The 13207-nt window shown below is 44.8% G+C and overlaps 1 protein-coding gene across 1 annotated transcript; it reads right to left on the bottom strand.

Annotated features, from left to right (window-relative positions):
* Window positions 1-205: 205 nt before the first annotated feature.
* Window positions 206-4077, bottom strand: SIX6 (SIX homeobox 6). The gene is made up of 2 exons (XM_003267765.4): window positions 3063-4077; window positions 206-1946 (listed from the first exon to the last, which is right to left on the bottom strand). Exons 1-2 carry the CDS (start codon window positions 3632-3634, stop codon window positions 1778-1780), a joined length of 741 nt encoding a protein of 246 aa, XP_003267813.1. The 5' UTR covers window positions 3635-4077; the 3' UTR covers window positions 206-1777.
* Between the last annotated feature and the right edge of the window lie 9130 nt (window positions 4078-13207).

The raw sequence follows: 13207 nt of genomic DNA, 5'->3' as shown, positions 1-13207 counted from the left end.
GGGCGTCCATTGTCTATCTTGCCATTTGGCTGCTTTTTGTCTTCCATGACTTCACTTATTTTTGTTTGGTTTGCACTTTGGCACTTCTGTCTAAAGAAGTTAGCAGGCTTCTGTTCCAAAAAACATCTTCTAAGGACAGAAAGGTAAATGGAAAAGGCTGTAATTGGGGGATGGGGACAGTAAAGAGGGAAGTCAGCTCAAGTGATTTAAAGATCAATGTCAAATTTTATAATATGCAATGTGTTTCACTAGAAACAAAATTAGAGACGCTGGCTAGCATTTATTTTCTTAGTGCAAAGATGGTAGATGTTTTTGCATTGTATATGCATGCATTTGTTCATGTGTAGGTGCACACATGCATGTGCACAAGGAAAAATTAAATGCTAAAAATATTTTATATTTTCATCAAGGCCATTACCAGGACAATGAGGCCCTTGATGACTTGTTCTATGCTTAATTCGGAGATTAGGTTTTTAAAATGCCAGTTATTTCTACAGCCTTGTTTTACCCTCAGTATGTGACATGATTACATCCTTTCCCCCATCTCAGTATCCCTCTTATTAAAAATCATTCATTTGATTAAAACCCAATTCTGCAGCAAGAAGATGTTAGTCTAATTATTTACAACCTCTTCTATCATCTTTTGTCTTATTTTAATAATAGCTCAATCCTAAATGCAGTATATGCTCATGCTAGCATGATCATGGGTGCCTACTGCTTTTGTATTGGAGGGGGCCTCGAAGGAGATAGCCTTTCTTGCTGCAGAGCCTGAGTCAGGATAGTTTTGCATTTTTAGAAGATAGTACTCACTTATTGAGTCCCAGAGTTTGGCTTCCTAAATTGCTCCTGAAAGCTGTTGGCACTTCATGTAAACGAGTGACAAGTGGACACACCATGATTACCTGTGCTGGGGACGCAGGGACTTGCCTTAGAGAGGACGCTCACATGTTGCCAATTTCTAGCCTTAAATATGTCACGTGTATGCATACATACATATGTTTGTATAGGTGCATACATATATGCACATACATGTAATTTGACGTGGTAGGTGGTTATAGACCTACCATAGGTTGTTTAAAACATATACCAGGAAGCACCAAAGAAGGCAAAAGATATATAGATAAGACCTTCTGGAGACCATTTGCTCAAGGGTCCCTGCAAGCCTGGTGAAGGGAATGATCTTAATAATAATAATAAAAAAAGGAATCTGAGAGCAGCTCCCTTAATTAAGAAGGTTGCCCACTAGGTTGTTTTATTGTTTGGCTTCTCCACACAGAACCCATCACCACCAGCCTGCATGTTTAGAAACAGCAAGTTCCCCAAGCTACAGAGAAACCTACCATGGCGGTCTCTTAAATAAGTAAATAAACAGCATATATATGTTTTGTTAAAAAAAAACTTTAAAGCAAAAGTTATACATATATAACAGCGTCCTTTCGACGTGAAATACCCATGGGAGAATCTGGGCAGGCGCTCAGCTTGCAGTTCGGGTTCCGAAGGCGACTTTGCAGCAAAATCCTTAGGAAAAAGCAAAGCAAGAAGAACCTGGTGCTGGGTCAGGCCTCACCGCGGCTTCCCGTGGTCGCGGCCAAAGGGCGCCAGTGGAGCCAGGCCGGCCGCGAGGTGGGGCGGGAAACGGCAACCCGAGCCCGCGGGTCCCTGGTCACCTGGCTTCTCTGGCGCTGGATTTGCAGGTCTCTCATCTTCTTTCCCTCTTTCATTTTGTTTTTCTCGTTTTTACACTGGAATCTGCTTTTGAGCATCCTGGATGGGCAACTCAGATGTCGCACTCGCTGTCGCTGGACGTGATGGAGATGGCTGAAGTGGCCGCCTTGCTGGATAGACTGGCTGCCGGGCTGGCGGCGACGCCCAGCACCTCTGGCGTGCCGTCGCCCTCCGACCGTAGTGCCCGCCCGGAACCCTGTGACAGGACCTGCTGCTGGAGTCTACGGGGAAGAAAGGGAACACGGGTCACAGCTCGTAACACAGCCGCCCGTCGCCCGCTCCCACCACCTCCTGCGTCCCTCCAGCCCGGCGGCTAGAGGCTCTTCCGAAGACCCGAGCAGTTAAGGCGAGGATTACCCGGCAAGGCGACAGAGGTCGGGCAGGAGTCCGCGGCCGCCCCTCCGCGGGTCCCTACTGTTGTGCCCCACCATCATTCGCGCCCTTTCTCAGCGCCCCAGCTCCCAGGTCTTTTATATACCGGGCTTGCAGTGTCCTTCCCGTTTGTTGTGCACTTTTGGGAGATTTACAGGACTGTCAGGAAATAAACGAAGCCTGGGTGACAAGGACAGATCGGTCCCAGGGACATGGAATACCATTTCTAATGGTGTGTCTGCCTGGGGCTTACGCCTGAGCAAGTGCTCCCGCGATCGCGTTAGATCGGGTCGGCCCAACCTAAAGGCAAAAAGGATTGTAAGGAACATTTGGGCCTGGGGGATGAGGCCGGGCTCTTCCGCAAAATGTTTGGCTAATCGAGATCCACACTCCGGGAAACGAAAAACCTCGGCCCACCGACTAGTTTGCTGTTGTGAGACAAGAGTGGCAGGCAGCGCATGGGAAGAGGAAAACTCGACTTCCCATTTCTCAAAACTCCATTGAAAACTGTTTTCAAAGCATTAGGGAGGGATATACCTGGGCTTCGAAAATAATAATTAACATGAAACCGACACATTGCTAGTAAGCCAGGCTTCGATTAACAGTAGGAGCCTGTGCCCAGGCTGAGAAGAATTAGCTTTGGGTCCTGGGGTCCCTAATTGTTTGTAGGATTTTAATTTTTTATTTCTCTTCCCCTCTCCGTCCCAGTGAAGCCTTGGTTTGGTGACCGGGACCAGCTGCTGCAGCTGCCCGCAGGCGTGGGGAGCCAGCGGGTGGGGAAGCAGAGCCGGCAAGGGAACTCCCGGCCAGGCGCCCAGAACGCAGTGGGCTCTTAACCCGAGACAGATCGCGCTCCCAACTCCTGCTGAATTGGAGTCTCCAGGGACTGGGTAAGGGCGCCAGAGGTGTCTCCAACCCGCCTCCTCCCCGGTGCACGCAAAGCGCGGAGGCCTCTAGGTACCGACCTGTTCTTGGCTGCAGCCGCTCGGTCCCTTTGTCGGCGGTTTTTGAACCAGTTGCCCACCTGCGTGGGGGTCAGTCCGGTTGCCTGGGCTAGCTCGCGCTTTTTGCTGGGGTTAGGGTATGGATCCTGCAGGTACCACTCGCGTAGCAGGTGCCGCGTGCGCTCCTTGAAGCAGTGTGTCTTCTGTTCGCCGTCCCAAATGGTGCGCGGCAGCGGGAACTTCTTCCTTACTCGGTACTTGTCCACCGGTCCCAGGGGCCTTCCACGCAGCTTCTCAGCCTCCTGGTAGTGTGCTTCAAGCCATAGCGCTTGCAGCTTGGCGTGCGACTCCTTGGTGAACTTGTGGTTTTCCAGGATATGATAGAGCTCGCGGTAGTTGCCACCGTGAAAGGCCACGATGGCTCGTGCGCGCAGCACCGACTCATTCTTGTTGAGGGCCTCGCAGGCCGCAGGGGCCACGGGCAGCGACCAGAGGAAGCGACCCAGGCGCTCCACATCGCCGCTCTCTTCCAGGGTCTCGCATACCCCGGCCACTTGCTGGGGGCTAAAATTCAAGATGGGCAGCTGGAACATCGAGGCAGTGCCGGCGGCGGCGAGGGCACTAAGCCCGGAGCGGGACACGCAGCAGATGCCCGCGGGCCTGGCTGAGTGTGCCAGGCTCTTGTTGATGAGGCGGATTGGGGCAGCGGGGACACACTACCGGGTGGCGGCGGTGGTGCAACGACCGGGAGCGGGCGACCCCGACTGGAGAAGGTGCTGGCTCCGCGGCTTGGGGTTCGGGCTCGGCTCGGCTCAGGCACGCAGGCAGGGGAGCTGGCTCCGCTATTGGGGTGGGCGGATTGGCGGCGCGGGCGCCATGGAGACCCCCTGTCAGTCACCGGCTGGCTCTGCCAATCAAAGCTTGGACCAGCACGCCAGGGCTATTTCAGCACCTCCCCGTGCTCGACAGCGCCCGCCGTTAGCCCCTGGACTTTTCCTCAGTATTTTGCAGAACCTGGAGGTTGAAAAGACATGCGAGTGTCTGGGAGAAAAAGAGAGGCGAGTGCGGCAGCGTTCACTACTCCTCCCTCCCCCACTCCACTCTACCCCTCCCTCCCTTTTTCCCACCAAAGAGGCAGTGATGCTACAGGAATTCAGGAATCCACTTTGGGGCGATGCGTTGTCTCGGTCGAGAGGTCTCCAGAGGACAAAGAGGACTGGGCCAAACTGAAATGCTCCGAGAATTCGCAAGTTTAATTGTAACGAAACAGCAAACATTGCGGTGGGAGCAGGAAGCCGGTGGGGGGAAACGATCTTCTCATTTTTTCCCAAGTACCCATCTCTGCATGCCTCCTTCTTCCCCTTTCCAGTTGCCAAAGCAGCTGAGTGGGAAGCAAATCTGGAGCAGCAGGAACAGGACCAGGGATCTGTAGAAGAGGTCAGTTTGAACTCTAGCCTTACTCCCTTCAAAGCCCACTAAAATAATTTTAAATGGGAACGAGGACATGTTCACGTCTGATAACACAGATGCAGACCACGAAGTCAGACACTTTAAGAAAAGAAGGGTGGGCTGTAGGGACCTCCACATAAGGGGGGAGAAATATACTTTCTCCCCCTCCCCCAGTTTAATGGACTTGAACAAATGTGCAGTATAGCCACATCTAGAGCCGAGAAGTCATTGGTAGGTCAGGACAGCAACTTAAAAGCTTATTTCCGAGATCTTTTTTAAAATATCGACTTAACTCCTTTCCTTGCAGGCTTATTTTGCCCCTACCTTGTGTTAGAACTTATACCTCTTGAGCTGGGGATAACAACTCTAACCCTGGCATTTTAGCTCAGAAGCAGTTCAGTAAAAATACAATACAGAAGGGCATCCACGACAATGCGGGGGCCTAGAAAGCACTTCCTAAGCCGCAGAGCATTGACCCCTCCTGTAGTGAGGAAGGAGTGGCTTGGTGGCTCTGACTTTGGGCTAGTAGAGTGAATTGGCAACTTTTATTGATTCCCAATTGGCAGTCCACATCATACCATTTTCTGAGGCCTGGGTCAAAGAAACCATGATCTCATCTGGGCCTGTGGTAGGGGTTTGTTTAGTTTGAAGAAAATAACTGGTAGGGGGCTGTATAACAAAAACGCCAGGAAAACCGTTTTGGGGAGGTCCATCCCTAGATAGAAATCAGATGAGAATGTTCACCGCCGAATTGGACTGGACCCGACTGTCTTTTCTTTAGTATCAAGTACAATTTGTATGCGGCTTGTACAGATCTGGTAAATCAGAAGGCAGATAGATAGCACAGATGGTTGGAGGTGTCGGGTCAGATCACGCCACGCCTGAGTGCAGGGCAAAGCTCGTTCTGACGGAAAACCCTGATATTATTTTCACAGATCTTCACAGTTCACTCGAAAAAAATAGCAGAGGGGAAGAAAAAAGCCCTGAAACCATTTACATTTCTGTGAGATTGCCAACCGCCTCAACGGAGAGGCTTTCTTTTCTAAGAGTTCATTTTCTTGAAATACGACAGGGCAGGGGCAAAATAAAGAGGGCGATGAAGATAATGACAAAGCATAAACCTTCTTTCCTTTGGAGAGACTTCCGAATCAGCCGGAAGGACAACTTTTAGAAAGAAACATTGCATACAAGGGCCCCGAACACGCAGGCGGAGGAGAATCCGCGGTGCAGGAAAAGAGGGCCTCGGGGGCCGGGCAGGGATGAAGCCGGACCCGGGAGGGCTGCGATCCCGGAGCTTCTGGCCAGGGAAGGAAAGCACCCCCTTGCTCCAGTTTGCAGAGGTTTATTTTCCCTCTCGGGATGGTTCCTCTGCCGGCTGTTGCTCGCGAAATTGCTTGGCGCTCACCCTTAGCGCGCAGAAGAGGCGGTGGGGTCCGCGGAGACCTTACAGCCCTCGAGCCGAGCCGAGAGCCGACTCCGATCCCAGCGCCTAGCTGCTGAGGTGGGAGAGGTTGTCCATGCCCCAGGAGACCACACGTCCCCCTCGCCCTTTTGCTGGACAGTTTGGAAGCGGCACATTCGGGGAGAGCTGGTTTCTTACCCTTAATCTTTGTGAGCAAGTGGACAGTCTAGGGGCCCCATCCAGGAAATGGAAATATTTATCCCATGGCCCATTTCTTGGATAATAGTTCTGCAAATAATTAGATGAGGGCGCTTTAGCTTCTGCGTGTCTGAGGCTCGCGGGCAACTGGAACTGAGAGTCTGAGTTGGCCGCGCGGGAGCCGCCAGAAGGGTGCGGGCTGCGTGTGGCAGTGTAGGAGCACTGTCTGGTCGCTCGGCAGGAAGGGACTGAGAAGCGCCTGGAGGTCGGGGACTACTATCAGGAGATCCATCTTCGCCATCGCAAGGGACTTGATTTAATTTTATTAACCCAAAGGAAATAGACTGCGCCAGGGCACCTTGGAATCACTTACTTGTTCACCAGCTTCACAAGGGGAAGGGACGAACAGGAAGAAGTATGTGAGCCGAGCCCCCTGGGAAAGAGGGAAGCTTCACGGGATTCCTTAGAAATAACCCTGTTTTGGGGAAGGCGGTGACCGTCACCCCACCCTTAAGGTGTACTTCTCCCAAGTTTGCCAGACGAAAGCTGTGTCTTCGGGCTGGCTTTTCTTAATTTTACAGAAGGGTATATATATATATATATATATTTTCTTTTACCAGTTTTGAGGTTTTGTGCCAACCCTCCAGGCAACCCCTCACTTCTTATCCCACATTTCATTTTTCTTTTGCATTTGACCGGGAAATCGAGAAAGTACAGTGGCAGCCCTTGGCCTTGGGCCTGTCTGGGTGGTTTTGCAACTTGCTACCGGTGGTTTGCAGCTAGTAGATTGGGACATGAGGTCTTGGACAAACGCTCGGATCTTGCCGGGAATCCGTAGACGTCTACTCAGCTTTCTCTAGGGTTGCATTTTGTGGGGCAAATATGGAGGAAAAAGCATGTAGAACATGATGTCCAAGGGCAGGTTCTGTAGCTAACTGTTTCGTGCTGGATTTCGGCAAAGTGCCCCCAGGGAATTCTGAGGCTCATGCCGGAAATACCCGGAGTTCAATGTGGGACTTCTGCACATATGGGGATCTCACTCCTCGCTCTGCCCCTACTGATTTTCCTCTCTAGAGTAGAGGACAGGTGGAATCCTGGTTACACCCTGCCGACCGGTAGCTCACATTTGCCAGAGGAGAGCAGTGCTTAGAAGTCAATACTTTCCTACCTCTGGGTTCCAATCTTACTTTTCTTTGACTTTTCCTAAGTCAAATGTCTTTTTAAAAATGTTGTTTTTGTTTTTTTTCCTCACACAATTTCACAAATCAGATATTTTAAGAATGCAGTAATTGAATCCATCTGAATTCCTTGATAAAGACATTTGTGCTGCATCTGAGAGTCACAGACTGGAAGACAATGAGGTCCCCAGTCTTTTGTTCGATTTGGACTTTGGAAGAGATCTTGGTTTCCCTTTCCTGTGTCTCAAAGCCGAGTGTTGGTAGTGACAACTGGCTTTTAGTTTTATACCTCTACTTCTAAAAAAGTATAAAAATAATCTAGAAAGTTTTAAAAGGCATTTTCAGACTTTGAAATTACACTATTAAAAATTTACACTTCCAAACATTTATTTATTTGGCATTCTGATTTTCAGGTATATCATATGCATAAATATAGATGTGTGTTTGTTTATGTATTTGGTAGTACAGACCTTCAGATTTTGGAATGAATTCAATATCCTACTTTTAAAGTACTACTAACTATCCTAATAAACTGCCAAGGTAGATTACTCTATTTCACGCATTCCTCCCCTGCTATTGTGCACCTTGTAACAAAGAACAGAGAAGCCTCTTTAATTGTATATTTCTGAGAACAAACACCATTTGAGCAATGTTTGTAGATTTCCTAGTGTTAAATTAATTGGTAAAAAAGTATTACAATTAAAATATTGATCCAATTTTAAGAAATTAGTATATTTTGTTATTATTCTTCATCAGCTATTTTTAAATGACATTTTAAAGTGATGCAAAATTGTTTATATTTTAAGTGGAGGAAATTTGTATAAGCTTAAATTTGGGACAATGTGCTACTTCACAGTGATGATTTATTAGCAGTAATGTTTTCTGAAAAAATGTTAGGCTGCCTGTTCAACTGTGTTTTGACTTCTAGCTTGTGGTTGATCCTAGGCACTTGGATAAAAATTTGTATCTAAGCCAAAGAGTAGATTACAAATTATACACTTTGTAATATAAACTGTGGTCTTAAATTCATTTTTCTCCTGTCTACTTCTTTAGGACAAGCCTAAATGTTTACAGGGCTAACCACACTACTGCATTACTTGCTTAGAGCTACATATCAATGGGTTCTTGTCTGAAGGATTAGTGCTAAAAAATGTAGCCAGCTTGTCACTTAAAAACACTTTTTATTATTCGTAATGAAACATTTATTGAATGACTGAAAGAATGATTAATTCATGGTTCTCTATTGGGACATACTTTTTTCCCAGCAGCAGGTTATTTTTGACAATTTTCAAATCTAAGATCGAAATATCCTTCTAAAATACACATAGAAACTTAAAATTCAATGATGTGAAAGAATATGTTTGTTTAATATCCTCTGGGATGCACCAAATATTATTCACATTAAACTGTATGTGTCATACATTGTATCAACTGTTTGTATTACGTGTGTAGTAAATCACAATTTCCTTCTAAGTACTGTAAAGTCAAATAGAGGCATCAGCCTTCAACAAATACCTTACATTCTTTGAGTTGATCCAGCTAGTTAGCAAAAAGTGATTATTAAATATTGCATTAGAAAAAAATACACTCACATGACATCTTACCCTTCAAAGCAGCAATTCTCAACTGAGGGAAATTTTGTTTCCCCCCCACCGCTTCCCCACTTCCAGGGGACATTTGTCAATATCTGGAGACAGTTTTGGTAGTGTCAGTTGGCATCTAGTGGGTGCAGGCCAGAGATGCTGCTAAACATCTTACGATGAACAGAACACTGGCCCCCCAGACCCCACAATAACAAAGTCAATAACACTGCTGTTAAGAAACCTTGACCTAAAGGATCTTGCCCCAAATAATCAACAAGGCACAGGCATACAAAACCTGCTAAAATGTGGTTTATTGTGGAGTTGAAGCATTTACAAAGGACTCAGGGCACTTTCAATTTCATCTTGGGTCTAGGCCATGCTAATAAAATCTGTTCCTAAGAGCTTACTGTAATTGTGTTTTTTCTTAAAATTTACTGTAAATGATACTTAGGATAACCAAATACTTATAAAGCTTGTAAATATCTGTGGGAACGGTGGGGTTGCTACTATCTTGTTAGGATCTATGTTCTTTGAATAATTAGTGGGACAGAGAAAAATGGTTGAAAGTTATTGTTCAGTGTCTCTCTATTTTATAAATGAATAAACTATGAGGACCACAGAGGTTAAATGATTACCCATATTGCACAGTTAGTTAATGGCAGAGATGGGTTTAAAACAGACTCAAACTTGTATCCATTATATACCTTACTTTTTTTACCCAAGGAAAATAATTTAATTCCAATTGAATTTGAGGGCAGTTCTGTATCACACACAAATAGTTGTTAATGCCTGCCGTGTGTAAGGTCCAGTACTATTTCATGCTGTTGTGACTTTCAGAGTTTGGTGCACTCTAGTTCAAGGACCTCAGACAGACTTAAACTTCTGGGTCTTGTCAGGTGGTATAACCCTTGCAAGCCCTAAAAACCCTTGAATCAAAAATGTGTCTCTGGAATTTTTGTTGTTTTTTGAGCGGGGGTGGAAACTGGTGGAGTCTGGTGTTACTGAAGACCCTTCTCTGAGTCAGCACACTGTGTATTGGCAGGAAAAATGGAACTGAATGCAGCCTCTAAGGAAAAGAGATTGGATTTGAGGTGTTGTAAAGCTTGGTTTAAGTAAAAAAGCCTCTGAACTCTTTTGTCAGGTCTTCCAAAAGAATAACAGTGATGCTCACAAGCATTTCTATAATTAACAAGCTGTCAACATTTCTATTACAACTACAGAAGTCTATTACAGACCACAGAATTGTGATAAATGTTTCTTTAGGTCTGAAATGTTAGCCTTCATCTTCTTTTCAGCCTTCGGGCAATTTTTGAAACCAATTTTGTTTCAATCATTTTGGATCAGTTGTGTGGTAATTTTGGAAGTGCAGATGCTCTAGGCCCACCTATTGAAATAAAGATTTTTAAATGGAAACACAGAGAGGAGGCTGCTTAAGCCCCAGTGGGGACCAGCTGCAAAGCTCTGGCAGGGAATTATACGGGCAGACAGTGGGAGTAGGTTTAGAAAAAATTAAGGGACAGAGAAATGAGTGCATGTTTGCTTTAACAGCAGATTTTTGTTCTCAGATCTTTCAAACTATGACATTTTAACCTTTTTTTCTGTTTTAGCGTTTCATCTGTTATTGCTTTTTCTGTTATGCCTTGGTTTTGGTGAAATTAATGTAAGATAATATGTCTTTACAGCTATTAAAATTGGGGGCTGAACTGATTTTTTTGAATTTTAGTATTTAGTTTTTATCTTTCATTTAGTTGTTTTCTTTCTATCCCTCTCATCTCCTTTCTGTTTCTTTACCTTTTTATCCTTTTTGTGGTCTCTGAAAGATTTCTTATTTCCCAATGATTGTATTTCTCTGTGTTGTAATAATTCATATTTATGTTCCCTTTTCTCTTTTGTGTTTCTTCTGACTCCATGACTCCTTCCTATTCCCCATTGCTGAGGACCTCCTCACTAGACTAAGCCTTGTTAAAACTGTGAGATAGATAAAGATAAAATACTCAATTTCTGAACGTAGATGGGAGGATGGGGAGTGGTTTTCATAGAAGAGGGAAATAGTGTCACTATAATGGTATTTTAGGGCAGTGATGCTTCTCAAACTAAACTTTATAGAAGCAGATAAAGCAGTAGAGCAAGGACTTCCAATATTTTAGGTTTAAATCATTGCAATAACCACATGATTTTGGGCCCCCATTTCCTTATCTGATAGCATAATTCTTATCCTATGGGATAGTTGTAGGGATTAAATGAGATTATGAATGACTGTTCCTTGCACAGTGCCTGACACATAGTAAATTCTCAACAAGTGTTAGTTCCCCTCTTGTGGGCAACTATCCACTTAATATATCAATTAGGCCATATTGTCTTAATGATGTCTTACTTTCCATCTTGTCCTGGGTCTCATAATCTTTTGATGCCCGCCTTAGGTTTCTCAAAACTTTCCAAGCAATAGGTTATTTTGAAGTAGGCCTTCCTATTCTGTGGACCACTGTTGTTGCAATAAATTAGTCTAAAGAAGTCAATAGATAGCTTACATGAAATTCCCCAAATGCCCACTGTATTTGTTTCCTGTGGCTGCCATAAGAAATTGCCACAAACTGATGGCTTAAAACAACAGAAATTTATTGTCTCACAGTTCTGGAGGCAACAAGTTTGAATCGAGGTGTTGACAGGGCGATATCCTCTCCAGAGGCTCTAGAGGAGCCTCTTCATGCCCCTTCCAGCTTCTGATGGCTGCTGGCATTTCTTGTTTTGTGGCTGCATCTCTCCAATCTCTGCCTCCTTCTTTGCATTACTTCCTCTCCTATGTGTGGATGTGAAAACTCTTTCTGCCTGTATTTTATAAGGATGCATGTGATTGCCTTTTTTTTTTTTTTGGAGACAGGGTCTTGCTCTATTGCCCAGGATGGAGTGCAGTGGCGCAATCATAGCTCACTGCAACCTCGAACTCCTGGCTCAAGCCATCCTCACACCTTAGCCTTCTTAGTAGCTAGGACTATAGATACATGGCATCACATCTGGCTAATTAATAATTTTTTGTGTGTGTAGAGACAGGGTCTCTCTGTTGCCTAGGGTGGTCTCGGACTCCTGGCCTCAAGTGATCCTCCTTCACCTGGCCCTAGACAGTCTATTCTTATTGCACACACTCACCCTTACACACACACAAACACACATACATACATGTACACACACATTCCTCTCCGTTCTTCCCTCTGCTCTAGTTCATTTGTTGCTATTTGTGCTCTTTTCTCATGTATTGTCCTCATCTAGAGTGCTAGGTTTTTTTCCTACTGGAAATATCTTTTTTTTTGTTCGTTTTCCTTCTTATAAAAGCAGTACATGGTCATTGACATAAAAATCCAAGCACTATGGTTATATAGAGTCAAAAATGAGTTTCTTGTAGTGCTATTATTAGAGATAACTACTATTAGTGCTAGGTGCATATCCTTATGGACGTTTTTCTCTATGCACAGAGACACACATTTTTTTTCCCTGTGATGGAAGTATTTCATATTATCCATACTGTTTTATAGCTTTTTCCTGATAACATTTTGTGAACCTTTTTCTTGACCATAAATATGTTATCATTTTGAAGGTTACATTGTGTTCTACAGCATAAATACCACAACTTATTTAACCAGTCCCTATTGATGTTTAAGTTCCATTTTTTCACCATTATAACAATGAAGCAAGGAACGTCTTTATGTATTGTCCAGTTTTTTCCTTCAAATTATTGGATGTGAAATGGATGGGTCAAAACGTATACACATTAAACAATTGACACATACTTCCAAATCGCCATCCAAAAAGACTTTTACCAATTTTTACTTCTACCCACTCTGTATAACAGTGTCATTCCCAGCCAGGCGTGGTGGCTGACACCTGTAATCCCAGCACTTTGGGAGGCCAAGGTGGGTGGATCACCTGAGGTCGGGAGTTCGAGACCAGCCTGACCGACATGGTAAAACCCCGTCTCTACTAAAAATACAAAATTATCCAGGTGTGGTGGCGCATGCCTGTAATCCCAGCTATCTGGGTGGCTGAGGCAGGAGAATCACTTGAACCCAGGAGGCAGAGGTTGTAGTGAGCCAAGATCGCACCATTGCACTGCAGCCTGGGCAACAAGAGTGAGACTCCATCTCAAAAAAAAAAATAATAATAAAGAGTGCTATTCCTTCCTTACACTCTGGTCATTAATCTTCTTATAAATCTTTGCCAACTTGATAGATGAAAAATGGTTTCTCATTTTTTAAAATGGGCATTTCTTTGATTATTAATGAGGTTATACATGTTAATATATTTATGGGTCATTTATATTTATTCTTTGAAGAATTTTCTGTTGGGATGTTCTTTCAAAATCAT

This window comes from Nomascus leucogenys, chromosome 1a (genome assembly GCF_006542625.1).
Source record: "Nomascus leucogenys isolate Asia chromosome 1a, Asia_NLE_v1, whole genome shotgun sequence".
Taxonomy (NCBI): domain Eukaryota; kingdom Metazoa; phylum Chordata; class Mammalia; order Primates; family Hylobatidae; genus Nomascus; species Nomascus leucogenys.
The sequence above is the reverse complement of the archived record's forward strand: the minus strand, read 5'-3'. Positions and strand labels throughout refer to the sequence as shown.